At 39.0% G+C, this 13,426-nt stretch overlaps 1 protein-coding gene and 1 long non-coding RNA gene across 6 annotated transcripts; both read right to left on the bottom strand.

The window, feature by feature from the left end:
* Window positions 1-71: 71 nt before the first annotated feature.
* LOC122395625 (fatty-acid amide hydrolase 2-B-like) lies at window positions 72-11,332 on the bottom strand. Of its 5 annotated transcripts, XM_043393358.1 has the most exons (13): window positions 11,201-11,329; window positions 11,017-11,129; window positions 8,047-8,229; window positions 4,439-4,618; window positions 3,917-4,136; window positions 3,444-3,661; window positions 3,223-3,334; window positions 2,995-3,152; window positions 2,723-2,860; window positions 2,548-2,643; window positions 2,299-2,466; window positions 2,006-2,188; window positions 72-1,937 (listed from the first exon to the last, which is right to left on the bottom strand). In XM_043393358.1, the coding sequence occupies exons 4-13, from the start codon at window positions 4,610-4,612 to the stop codon at window positions 1,821-1,823; spliced, it is 1,584 nt and encodes a 527-aa protein (XP_043249293.1). In that variant the 5' UTR covers window positions 4,613-4,618; window positions 8,047-8,229; window positions 11,017-11,129; window positions 11,201-11,329; the 3' UTR covers window positions 72-1,820. The 5 variants fall into 5 exon arrangements, with proteins under 5 accessions (XP_043249293.1, XP_043249291.1, XP_043249289.1 ...); XM_043393356.1 differs by lacking the exon at window positions 8,047-8,229 and having other exon boundaries at window positions 11,201-11,332; XM_043393354.1 differs by lacking the exons at window positions 8,047-8,229; window positions 11,017-11,129; window positions 11,201-11,329 and adding exons at window positions 5,729-5,896; window positions 6,509-6,798.
* A 777-nt stretch (window positions 11,333-12,109) lies between these two features.
* Window positions 12,110-13,314, bottom strand: LOC122395707. Its single transcript, XR_006258992.1, has 3 exons — window positions 13,206-13,314; window positions 12,619-12,724; window positions 12,110-12,225 (listed from the first exon to the last, which is right to left on the bottom strand). It is a non-coding gene; the product is annotated as an uncharacterized LOC122395707 (long non-coding RNA).
* Window positions 13,315-13,426: the final 112 nt, after the last annotated feature.

Genomic DNA, 13,426 nt, shown 5'->3' with positions numbered 1-13,426 from the left:
TTGTGGAAAGCGTGACCATTTCGCGATCACCGCGAGGTTTGCCACGGAGAACACGACGGCTCCAGGCAGAAGGGTGGATTTACGTTTACTTACAAACCATTAAACAAATATTTTTCAATTTCGACAACTGACATCCAAATGACAATAAAAAGTAATCAATTTCAGATTGAAAGACCACTGCCACCCCGTGGGTAATTTAATTTATAAAAAAAAGCTTGCAACGCTTTATTTGGACCGCATGAAACACACCAGGGAACAGACTATCCATCATCGTGCCTTCGCTCAACGTGTCCAAATACTACAGAAGAATTATAACGTGTAAATAAAACTTATTTGTGTTTGCCACCGCGTCACGGATCGCGATTTAATTTAGAACGTATCCCGAAAGTAGACCAACTTAAAATATCGACTATACAACTTCACGAAATTCCTGACCGGGAGAGGAAACTTACCGGAGATAGAAAAATGTGAAAACGTTTGTTTTGAGAGAAGAACAAGAAGGCCCGATAGAACGTTAACGTACATTTATTTAGTTTCTATTTGTCGAATGTTTTCCAACGAACAAACAATTCGACGACGAGTCTCTGTCTTTAATGTAAATACCGTCACGGTTATTGCGTCAACGGTTTTTACGCGTCGAAACCTGTATCCGTTAAAGAGAAATATTTTAGTTAACATTCACGTTACATTATGCCTAGAATTTTAATGTCACAAGTTGAAAAGGTGCTGCAAATGTTAACGTTTCGCAATATTTATCATAGATTCCATTGTTCAAGGTTACAGATTACGTTACGATGCGTTAATACTCTATCGGGGCTCCTTCTTGTCTCTAAAACAACGCTAAGCCTTCTCGGTATATGTATTTCAAGCTTTTAAAATGAGCCCAAATCGACTGTCGTTCGGTGTTTTCTCACAAAGTTACAGCAACTCGAATTTCGATTAATTAATGCACAAAAATTGGTCGATCAATGTTTAGATTTTGTTTCATAGCAATCTCCGACTCACTTCCAGAGCTAAACGTTATCGCAACGACAGTTTTTTACGTCAAGTGTTCATTCTACAGATTCACGTATTTTTAGACAATGAGTCGCTACCTCTTTCTCTTGCCTGTGGATCTTTCCGCGATGTAGTGTACCGTTACAGAAACAATATAAGTTTTGAGAAACAATTCTTGCTCGACACTGGTTTACTCTCGGCCACTTCTTCAAACAATTCCTTCCTTTATTCCATAATTGTATTTTTTAATAAACCCTCGCAGAGGTTGTGAATTTACACGCCCATGGAAAGAACGAAGCTCGCTCTTATTGGTCAGAATTTCGTCATCTTCTTCTCGACACGTGTAGAACCAGACATGAAAACATTTACGTATCATTATTCAGTCGCACGCACACTCGCAACTAACAACGCTCCCTAACGATATAAATACATCTTACAACTTACATAAAAATAGTTTTTTTCGCATCTGCTATAGCATCATTCGTAACATTTTTTTCCACTATACAATAACTAGAGCTTCTATCCAGAGCTTCGTTCATGTTCAACAAAGAAAGACATTTTCTTTTTTTCTTTGGAATTATATGTATAGTATAAATACTCACAGAGTACTGTACAGAGCACTAAAACATGTACCGTGATTGCTCGTCGAGCATAAAAAGCGAAAGATTCCTCTTTCTTTACAGTTATGATCGATGATTATTCGAATCGATTCAACCAAGAATGAAACGCTCGCGATTATTTTCGCATCGTTGAGTGCACGGAACGCGTCGTACAATTGTTCGAGGTTACATGATTTGAATTTCTATCGTGCAGCGTGGGGATCATCAAATTTTGTTGGAGTAGACTTTGGCGGTAGGTGGTTGCTGCCAGCCACCGAACGTTTTCTCGATCTCTTTTGCTACGGCGATGGTCAGGTGGTCGTTCCCTGAATTTGCTACGATCTGTAACAATACATGAAGTATGAATGTAATAATACGATAACGTTGCACGATATTTAAAGAATAATTACTTGAAGGCCAACGGGCAAACCGCTGTCGGTCAGTCCCATTGGACATTGAGTCACGGGCAGTCCCAACACGTTGTAAATCATCATGTAAGTGAAATTAGCGACCCTGTTGTACGATTGGTACCGATAATGTGCCGGTGTTATGAAAGTAGGAAAAATCAGTATTCCGTTATCGCCGAGAACATCCTGTAATCGCAAAACCGCTTCACTTTTTATACAGTTAAATTACTATTCTACAAACTGTTATAGATACATTATAGTTTGCGTATCTTGGATGAACAATGAGTGTAACTCACCTCGAACTGCTTCTTCAATAATATTCTCTTTTCAAGCATCGCTTCCCGAAGACTCAGTGGAAATTTGCCGTGCACCCATTTCAACATTATGTATGATAACAATCCCATAGAGTACCGCGACGACATGAAGATGTACTTCAAGAACTCCACAATGATTTTCCATAAAGTCTGTATTTATTTATAATTTACTCGATCAACGTACTTTCTAAATCGAGGCTTCAATCAATATTCTTACTGAGAATCGCTTACCGAACCGTCGAATTCCTTCTTAACATCGTCCACCTCCATGTCCAGCAGTAGATTACTCGACATAGTGAATGCATATTTCATGTTTGTCAATGGTGCCTGGAAACGAATTGTTTATCTCGTAAATCTAATGTTAATGATATTCGCTAACTCGAGCACGTTTAAAACAATTCCATACTTTTTGCACTTTGGTGCCATATGTTAATTCAATGTACGCCTTCAGCCTATGAATAGCTTCCTTTACGTCTCGGCTGATACTGTTTGTCGCGGTACAGCAATCTTCCAAGTAGAAGAATTTGAGGCTCGTCATAGATACCTGCGCAAAAGTGTTCGAGACTTGATCAGAATCTTTTTTTATTGGGAAAAGGACACAAAATTTCCTTTACTTTGACAAACGGGGCACAATGCCTCTGGACACCATCTTATAGAAATATGGATATTTTTTTTAACCTTTTTATTAAAAAGACGACGGCCCTCCTCTGTTTGAGCTATAAGACTCATCATAAGGGGTAGATCCTCCGCGTATCTAGTCATCACGCCCAATGTGAAATAGTCGTTCCAAACTTTGTCCATGGAATTTGGTTTGTGGCCCTTGCAAGACACCAAATCTACAACGAATACAAGTCAAAGTTCCTCCCAATCGTTTCTAAAACAGTATTCTTTGCACCCAACGCTTACAAGCTGTAGGTTTGTGACCAAAAACTCCACAACACATGGCTGGATAACGCGCAGAGCCTGCAACATCTGACACAAGACTCACCATGGACGCAGCAGAGCCCAGAAGAGCTGCCTGGAACAAAACAAGCACGACAAACTTGAAACAAATTGATCGCTATAGCTATTATCTTAAATGTTTTTCTCGGAAACTCGTTTAGATGGAAAAGACGAAAGATACGAACCTCGCCACCCGAAGAACCACCAGCGATTCTGTTGGAATCGTAGGGGTTCCAAGTGGAACCAGTCACTTTGTTGTTACTTTCCCAGAATAAGCACAATTCCGGCGTGTTGCTAACCAGAAGAATAATAGCGCCTGCCTCGCGTATCATGCTCACCACGAGGGCATCCTCCTTAGCTTTTTCTGGATTCTTTTCCAGCACGCCGACCGAATAGGACATCCCTGAAAATATACAATTTCGTTTCTTATTATCCAAGCTTCTTTTATAAAAGAATTTAATAAGAGACTCTGGCAATCGGTTTCGTTTACGCCTACTTATTTGATCGAGGCTAAGTTCGAACCGATCCCGAACCACAGGACGAAATCACGATACGTTTCCGATACGTGTGGCTACTTTTCGACCCGTTCGATGCGTGCTTTTCTAGGTCAGCGTGCCTCTCAGGCGAAATAGAAAGTAGGAAAAAGAGTCGCAGGAACCTTTCACGGCTATGCTCTCCTTGATGGTCACGGGCACACCGAGAAGAGGCATATCGCGCGCCAATTCGTCCTTCTTCTTCTTCGTTCGCGCCAAAAAGTCATCGACGGTTCGCGCCTCTTGAATGGCGAGCTCGTATCGCGATTCCACGATCGCGTTCAATATCGGATTTACGGCCTTGCATCTCTCGATATAGATTCTGACCACTTCCTGGCTGCTAACCTGGGAGCATAATAAACATTTTACATGTATATCCTCGTGAGAATCGTTGAAATTTCTACGCGCAATGGTGCAACGAGTAATAGTAATATTAAATTACTCGTCGCCAATGCGTTAATATTTTTATAAAAAATCGCCAATGGGTTTGTTGCATGATCTAATACATTTCTGAGTGATCCTCGATGCGCAATTGTTTGTGCAAACTTTATCTCGAACAAAAACCGATCGGCTCCAAGTGACCAAGATTACGATCGGAAGAAATTTTAATGGAAATTTACTTGGCGTTCGAAAATCGATTCTCTTACTTCTTTTTCCCGAATTCGTCGAGCAATCTCCGTGGCCGAGTACAAAAGGAGGTCGTTCTGAATCGGTGGTAACAGTTTCCGTTTCTTCAAGTGTGGTATCGCGTAGAAGGGCAACGCCAGGTACGACAATACGTAGAAAATGAATTTCATTATATTCTGAATTAACAAACCCATCGTGCCCTGCAATGCAAACAGAAATATATGTATCGGATTAATATACATATATGCATTAAATTATTACAAAATGCATAGAAATTATAATACTGTAGAATACAATTTCGGGGAAAGTGATGGATGCTTGATAAGTGTGCAAACTTTGTTGTTCAAGCGACTAATATGTGTGTTTTTAACACAACACGATCATGTGAAAGTTTCGACACCAGAGTGATAATTTCCTCAACGTCGCGGTAAACCTCAAAGTAACCAACACCACCGACCAATTTACGTTGTTTAAGATGTACACCGGCTATAGTTATTAAGAGCCTGGCGAGAAAATGCTTCTCATTATCCCTCGTTACTGCATAGAGATTTTAGTAAAGTGTTCGACGAAGAAACGATCTGAAAATTTCATGGATGTATAGTAAATAATTGTTGTTCTTTTTTTGCAAAGTCTGATTTTTCTACGATAATAGTCGAAGGCCGGTGTGCAGTTTTCAATATCGGTACCAGATTTGTTTACAACTCTCGAGGAACGTGAATGCAACGTTAAACTAGATCGAGTCACGAGCTCGAGACTCGTTTAAATTTTAATTACCAATGTCTCGAGCCGTCGTGTTCAACGGCAATCCTTACCCAACGGGTGTTTAACGTGAAATGAAACGTGACTGACAATTTTTATCGTGTTTGCAGCGTTGAAAAAGTCCTTCTGCATTCCGGTCGTCCATTAATGAGACATTGGTACTTGATCGCTTGAAATCCGGTTTTATCAGACGCGTTTAACTTTCTGATCGAGAGCAATTTCAAAATCAATGTAATTTCCTCGATGGGTGTATACCTAACGCGTCCAAGCTAATTGTCGGTTTTTTTTTCTTCAAAAACGCACGTCAACCGAGGATAAGCAAACAATTTTTTTTTCTCTAGATGGGAGGAGTACAACAACGTTTAAAATACTATCTGCGCTACTCTGCTCCTTCTAACTAAATAAAACAATTATTTTGTTTCTTGCAATCATTATTGTACTCTTAAACAAAACAACTGTTTTATTTTTTTAATGATAAATTACTTTAGTTCCGAATGTACAAGTTGGTGCATACACAGGTGCATAAACCTCGACGAGTGGCGGCAACTCACCGAATGATTCGCTATAAGCTTCGCGTACAGCATCGGCAGTATGCACAACGTGAGCTCCATGTCTTTTGTCTTGGTCGACCAATCGTTCGATGTTTGAAACTTTTTCGCCGATCGATGCATTCGCTTCCGACTCGAGATTACGTCATTAGAGACAGCCACGCGCGAGCACTGACATTAAAACGAATATCTCGTTACGACGAGGACGGGGAATTGTTATTGTTCGCGTTGTCCATTGACACCGTTGTATCATCAACGCGTATTTTATTATCATCGAACGTAACGACACGCCTGCGTAGAAAAACCTTGCGTCAATATTCTCACAGTCATTTCGAATCATCTATGACAGCATTCCTCAAACTTCAAGCCCCCCGCCTCTCGATAAAGATAAACATTTGAGAACCCCTTCAGTAGCATTAAATTAAACGATTTTATTCGATCTACACGTATGCAAATTTCGAGAAATTAAATTTAATATATTAATATCATCGAATAAACTTACAAGACCCCTCTACGCGGATCCAAGTTTGGGAAACACTGATCTATAGATCACACGATTCGCAAACTCATTTAGGCCCGAAGTCGCGTTCGCCTTTTGCTACTATGTCGTGAGCTTTACATGTATAATTATTTAGCGACACGAATAAGTACATGTATGCATGTACGTATAAAGTTGTATAAAACCCTGTCGACGATCGAAGCAAAAAGAAAATAAAAAATGGTTGCCTTTCTCTATTAATTTACAAGGTACCTCTTAACCCCAAAGTTTCGATTTCTATTTACGCGATGCGGGTCACCGATCGGATCAGCCCGAGAAAAAGATGCGCACGATCGTCGACAGTTGGGCGAAAAATCGTTCCGATAGATCGAGTCGAACCTTTCGCGATCGTATATCATTTGAGTGGTCGCGGCGCGGACTAAACGGACCCCGTACGCGGCTGGCATACTTAAACGAAAAACCATCATGGTGGGGCGTTTCGTGAAATCCGTCATCGACCTTCTACACACCACGCTGGCCACAGAACCGATTGACAGCCGCGTTTACGGAGTTATTGACACTCGGATGTTTTTGTTCCGAATCAAACATTATTGGGACTTGGCTTCTCGTCGTCAACGAATCGAGAATCGACCTTCCTCCTCGAGTCCAACGAGCGGAACGAGTACTTTGCGCCGCCGAACAACGATTTCGACCGATTTCGAGTATCGATCATCGTCCGCGCGACGATTCAAATCTCCAAACTGACCTAGAGCAAGCGTTAAATGACAAATTTTAGTATCGTGAAACAACTCATATAATTATCAACAGTTTTAAACGGAAAAATATAACGTTAACCGAATGTTTTCCGTAGTCGTGGTTGCATACGAGTGCAAAGGGTTAAATCCAACGAGAGATCCATTCTAAACGATCCATGCTCTATTCTCTTTGCCCTGTTTTTATTCTTTTCTGAAACGATTTATTAAAAAATTAAATTATCATGGAAATACTGTGATTGGAAACTAGTAGCTCGATTAAATTTATCAAGATATAATTACACCATTGAAATGGTTATGCGAGCTGCCGATTTCATTTCTGGACTCGGGTTAAATGATATAGTAGGAGACCGATATGATCAGTAGAGCGTAGCAGCATGATCGATTGGTGGGAACACCCACCCTAGAAATAACCCACTCTAAACTCGCACTTTCCCAAACACGTGGCTTTCTTGTTTAATCATTGCAATGTCATTTCCATTTCTTGTCTTTCTTCTAAGAATTCTATCTTTCTACTATCTTATTTAGCGTACGATCGTCCCTTCGTTTTACTTTTTCAGCTGTCATTAACAGGCAGGAAGCATTTTAGCATTCTGCATTTCTTGGTATGTAATTAAAGTATTTGTAAACTGCTTTTTAAACGAGACTGGTTAATAACATTTTTTTTGTCCTGGGTAGTTAAAAAATTAAATTCGATTCGCTGTATACATTAAAAAACAATGTAAGTTTCAATTCTGTTTACAAACATTCTCCGTTGGACATTCCATGGAATATTTTATCAATAACTTTATGCTTGTTTACATATTTCAGAGAGATAACTAGACAGTATCGGTTCTTTCCGAGTCTACTACGGAGATTAGGTCTTTGAAATGGCGAACTCTAACAAGAGTGTTGATACGTTGGTGTTGGACGAATGCAACGCAGCTGCCGATAAGCTGCTATAGTATTCGCCAAAACGTTTTATCATACAAAAACCATGGAAGACTGATTCTGTTACCAGTAAAATGTATTGTGAATGTTTGCAAGACGACAGAGTAATTAAGAAGAGTGTATTCCGATATTCAGACTACCGTGGACTGTAAAGAATTCCAGCGTGAAAGTGTAGAACGGCTCGATAGATCCGAAAGTGCGCATCGTCCAAGTTCTATCGAGTCTAGGTCAACTAACAACAGTTACACCACCTTATTAACGCACTGCGAAGGACAAACCGTGTGGAACCAAGTATTTTTCATGTTGACCAGCGTGTTGCAAGTCTGCAAATAAAGGAATTACGTATTTAAATTCTCGTCGCATACAGGGTGGCGGAAAAATCTACCGGTTAACACGTTCGGTGGCGCGCCGATGGCCAAGGGATGTTCTCGACATTTGCTCAAACTATACAGTGAAACAAATAATTAACAATTCACGCGTACACTTGTTATTTTATCACACGCTTTCTCTACGAAAATGTTTAAAGACGACCGACCCATTTCTCTACCGTAAACTATTTTTATGAGAAAAGAATAAAAGCAAAACAAAAGAACGAACGGTTTTTCAATGTACAAAAAAGTATCTTTCTATTCCTAATCCTAATCCTAATTGGATTCAGAATCGCTAAATTTTGGCTGGATTCCTTAACGATATCGAAATTCGAAGTCGTTCAACGTAACCGATAGAAACGAATTTAAAACATTGTACGGAGTAATTGATTTAAATTCATCGTTCGATTCATCATAAGATACTCAAAAGAGACATAATACCTCGATAAATAAAATTTTGTTTATCTTATCGACAAGTACCTAATTATACTTGTATCATTGACTTAATTGAATTAATGCTTGTTATTTTACGTCACTCTCTCTTTTAACCTCTTCGACCTTACATCGAGGCTACGTATCTTATCTCGAACCGAATGGAATTCAATGTCGTCCCTGAAAATTAATAACTCCATTTCCATTTCCATTTCCACGTTTGATTAGGCTCGATATCCGCGAAACTGTGTGCATTTTAATAATAGAACGATTCAAAGTTCCTAATGGTATCAAAATATTATTTATAAATAATAATTTTACGATTTCTCCTGTTATACGCCGCCTCGTTAAAACTATAGTTTTCCAATTTTCCAATAAAATTGTATAAATATATTCCAGATACTATTTTAAATAAATCTTCTCTCATTCGGTGGATGTTTCTTTTTTCTTGTTTGCTGTCTTCGATCACGATTGTTTTAAGCAATTCCGTCATGCGAATCACTTCCCTATTTGGAGTGTTTACGTTCTTATCGACCAAGGATCGTATATTTAGTTTTACTAATTTTATGGGACATCTGTTGACCATATTGACGAGGTCTTTTCACGGTTCGTTGATTAGCTCATCGGTTCAATTGGTATCTTCCCTCGTTCGTTCGAGCCTCTTCATCTTGTTTGCCAGCCTCAGCCACATTCTTTTTAGCGTCCGTACCGCGTCTTGTTTAACGTTCTAGCACTCCAAAGAGGAAACCTTTCCGCGCGTTCGATTTTATTGGTTTTCTTGGAACTTCTACTGCCCGTTTTGTGCACCTTCGTTCACTATTCATCGACAATTTGCTTATCTGTTCAATTAACATTCGTTGTCGCGTATTTTTACCTTGCTTTCTCAGCTTCGATTCGTTCCATTTAGCAAAAGATTATCCAAATATTCTCACTGAACAAAATTAATACCATTTAATAGATCGATATATCTTTTCAAGAAAGGCTGTTCTTTTACTTTTAAAAAAATAATGAGCTTTAATCGTTGGCTCGGATCATACCTAAATAACGTCTTCGACATTAAACTTGGCGAGGAGAGAAGAACGTAACTACGATTCTTCTGTTGGAAAATGAACGTTCAATGCCGGAGATGAAAATGAATGGTTATAAAACTCGGATTCGCGTGTGTGGTTTGTGGTCGAAGCGTTAAAAGTCACACGATGCGATGCGCGGAATGTCAAGTGCTCTCAGCGTGTCGCAAACGTTATTCTAATCTGCTCGCATCTGCAAAGTGTCCGTGCAAATTTATACCGTGCATAGATTTCATAGTACATGGCACATAAATTTTAGCTTGCACAGAAAAACCGATTGACCCGGAGACCGACCTTTTTTTTCTCTCTGCCATAAAATCATCAGAAACGAAATTAAAATTGATTAACAGCGCGTGTCAAGGACTCGCTAGGACTAATGCTAGCGTTAAAGAGTAAATAATACACACCTTTCGAGGAGCAGGGAAAAATGTTGTTTTGTCGGTTACCAAGTATGAGAAACACTGGCCCGTAACGTAACGTGAAAATACATAGTACCTACTTGCCTAACCGCGATAATCCTTTGCCGGACTGCTCCACCGACCGTCACGACGATCGCCTGGCTTTTCACGGTTCAGAATTCGAGGAAACGATACGTGTCGCCTGGCGCAATAACTTTGAATAACTTTCACGACGGCCGAATTCATCGTCCGGGCCAACGGCAACGGTTCCCTGTTTCGACGCTTTCTCGAACCGATTCCAACGTGATATTCTCTCCGCCATGGAAACGCTCCGACGAAAGTGAACAGAGACGCGGACGAAAACGAGTAGTACAGTTGATGTCGGGACCGCTACGCGCGAACATTTATCGAGGGAGTTTATCCTACAAGCTCCAAAAAGGAACGCAACCTTTCTAATCCGAAAAGAAACAATAAATACTACTACCATTATTACAGGTTCTAAAACCATCCGGAATCATTCGGAATTTTCTTTTTTTTTTTACAAATTGATCGATTCTAGCGAAGGTTGATTCGTTAATAACGTTACGGGCGCTTTTTAACCCTTAACTGGTATCGTATCTTTACAAGACATGATAGTATCCCAGGGCATTTCGATGCCTCCAAATATATTAGTGAATATAATAAATGTGGTTGTTGTCAAAATACCCTGCTATACCAGTTAAGGGTTAATACATGGAAAATTAATGAATCAATCCCCAAAGAACATATTTTTGAAGACGATTCGAATCTGTGTTTAATTATTTGTAAACGAAAGCGTTAAGAATCGCTACTATTGTAATGTTTACCAGGATGAAAGGCTCCACGTGGATTTCGCGACGACGGATGGATGTTGCGTTGAGTCCGGATGCGTCCAACGGTTAGCTCAAGACTGATTCGTCTCGACCTCAATGCCGAGCAACTACAAAAAGAAAACGGTTTTCATCCTTGTTCAAAGTAGGGGCGTTCGATTCCCCTGAAAAATTTTTGTACCTCGTATTTCACTCTACGTCTCGTTTTTCAACGCTTACAACGTTACGTTTTACCGTCCTGGTGTCATACTATATATGCCACGATTATCAACGATTATTCAAATTAACTTCTTTCGACGCTGTCATTATGGAAATCCGTACGATTCGTTTTTTTCCTTGCTTCTTCTTCCACTTCCATCCCTTCCACGTCCAATCTTACCCATACCTCCGAAGCGTTCTACTGTTTTTGCACGGTCGTTAATTGCTTCTTGACTCTTTCGCGCCAAAAAAAAACAATATATATATATATATAGATATTGTACGTACATTCAAGTAAATATCTCGTAAATAGATATTCTAGTCCGTAGAATTTCCTGTTTTCTTGGGGAAATCGCTAGAACCTGTGCCTCCTACGTTTTCTCTTTCGATACATTTGATAATAACGATAACAATGATACTAACGATGTCTTCGTTATAATAAATTGGTCGTTATCGGCGCTCTTCTATATTCTCTCGACGAAATTTACAATCTAAATGATCGATGTAATCATCGACGGCATATATTAAAACGCTTTGACGCAAACTTATTTTATTTCCATTCTAACATCTTTTTATATACCTAGAAATAATAGACCAAGTCATCGTAATTTTATTCCTCGCTCGATACATCCGCAGCTTGATATTTTACTTTGTGAGTCACTCTTGGCCTATGATACATTTCCCACATAGATAATAATTACATTTATAAATGTTTCTTCTTTGATTACGCACAAAGCAAATTCACTAAATATTTTTAGTTTATTATCATTTGCCAAAGTGAGATCATCGTTGCACCACTCTTTGTCTTGCAAACAACGGTGTGACTGGAGTTTGTGATGCCATACAGTGGTTTAGAGATTGCATTACTTAAAGTATAACGGAATTCGGGTTGATAAACAAACTTACGACACAACTGTAGGAGGAAGGAAACGCAGAACTCCATGGCGATTCCCGCGCTAACATAATAAGCACGTAATCATCCGTCAGAGGAAATTGTTCGGTGTGTAACTATTGGACAGACAAGAACAGTAATTATTTCTTTAAACCCCGATCTATTTATAGAAATTAACAGGGACGATTTTTCAGCCATTATATATATAGAATTAAAAATATTATACAATATCTTTACTAAAACGTTACAAGATTTACCAGTGGTGAAAATGGAAACATTTAGCTTTTCGTCGTATTTTACTTTTAGAAAGAGTAAACATATTTGACCCCAGATTACCGAATGTAAACACGGAACTTCGAATAAGTAGCTACAACTATAAAATTCAGTATAATATATAATCGTTGTAAAACTCATAGAAATTTTAAGTTACGCTGAAATACAATAAATATTTTTTTTAATAATCAAAACGATAATAGATGTCTTTTTTAACGATATTTAAAACTTGTTACCATTTTTGTTACTCATTGTAGGTATGCAGAAGAACCACAAACGAGCTATACAAGTAGACCTTTTACCTTATGGGCTTTCGCGGCCCAATCTGACTGCCATACCGACCTGAAAATTCAGAGGAGATTTTAGCGGCCTCTACTCATGGATAGCGGTCATTTGGGAAACTATTCACTGAATTGGTATTGATGAGGAGACAGCTGTAGAAGGGATTAAAAACGCAATTTTCAAACGACCATAACTCCTACAATAGCGAATGTGTTGCACTGAAATTTATTTACGAAGTACAACTCATGGATACCTACAAAAAAGTATTAAACAACATTTCTGTAGAGCGTTAAACAAAAGTACTAAAAATAAAAATCGACGGGGTAGGTGCCTAAATTTTTCAGTAAAAAAAAAATTTTCGAGTCCTTTTAAAAAAATTATTTTTGGTTGCGGGGATCAATTGCAAACATTTTTGGTGAATACACATATCCCCGAATTTCTACGCACTTTCAAGAAATAAATTCGAACAGTTGGAAAAATTTGTCCAACTAATCGACCATAACCCCTACGATAGTGAATGTATGTATTTCATTGGTCCTACCTCTTGGCATTTCCTTGGTCTTCACTGGAACCAATGACTCATTAAAATCATCTTGAAGTCGAAAATTCAAGCCTTTTTACAAGGATCCCCTTACACTTTGATGTTCCACTTTGCAGGACTGTGTCTCAAGCCTAGGAAATAAAGGAATAAACGTTAGTTGGATATTCCGGATAATCGGCACAATAAGCCATACATACGCGTAATTTCATTTTTTGTTCTAC

Source organism: Colletes gigas, unplaced genomic scaffold, assembly GCF_013123115.1.
Source record: "Colletes gigas isolate AHSC1104 unplaced genomic scaffold, ASM1312311v1 Colletes_gigas_Sc00006, whole genome shotgun sequence".
Taxonomy (NCBI): Eukaryota; Metazoa; Arthropoda; class Insecta; order Hymenoptera; family Colletidae; genus Colletes; species Colletes gigas.
Note: the sequence above shows the minus strand (reverse complement) of the source record. Positions and strands in the feature narration are given on the sequence as shown.

Bases quoted from the DNA above. Each gene is read 5' to 3' on its own strand.
- LOC122395625 (XM_043393354.1), bottom strand. From the start codon at position 6,718: ATGACGGATTTCACGAAACGCCCCACCATGATGGTTTTTCGTTTAAGT. The intron at 5,897-6,508 runs GTAAATAGAAAT...TTTTAATGTCAG, and splicing joins CGATCGGTGACCCGCATCGC to TGCTCGCGCGTGGCTGTCTC. The intron at 2,189-2,298 runs GTGAGTTACACT...TTGCGATTACAG, and splicing joins TATTGAAGAAGCAGTTCGAG to GATGTTCTCGGCGATAACGG.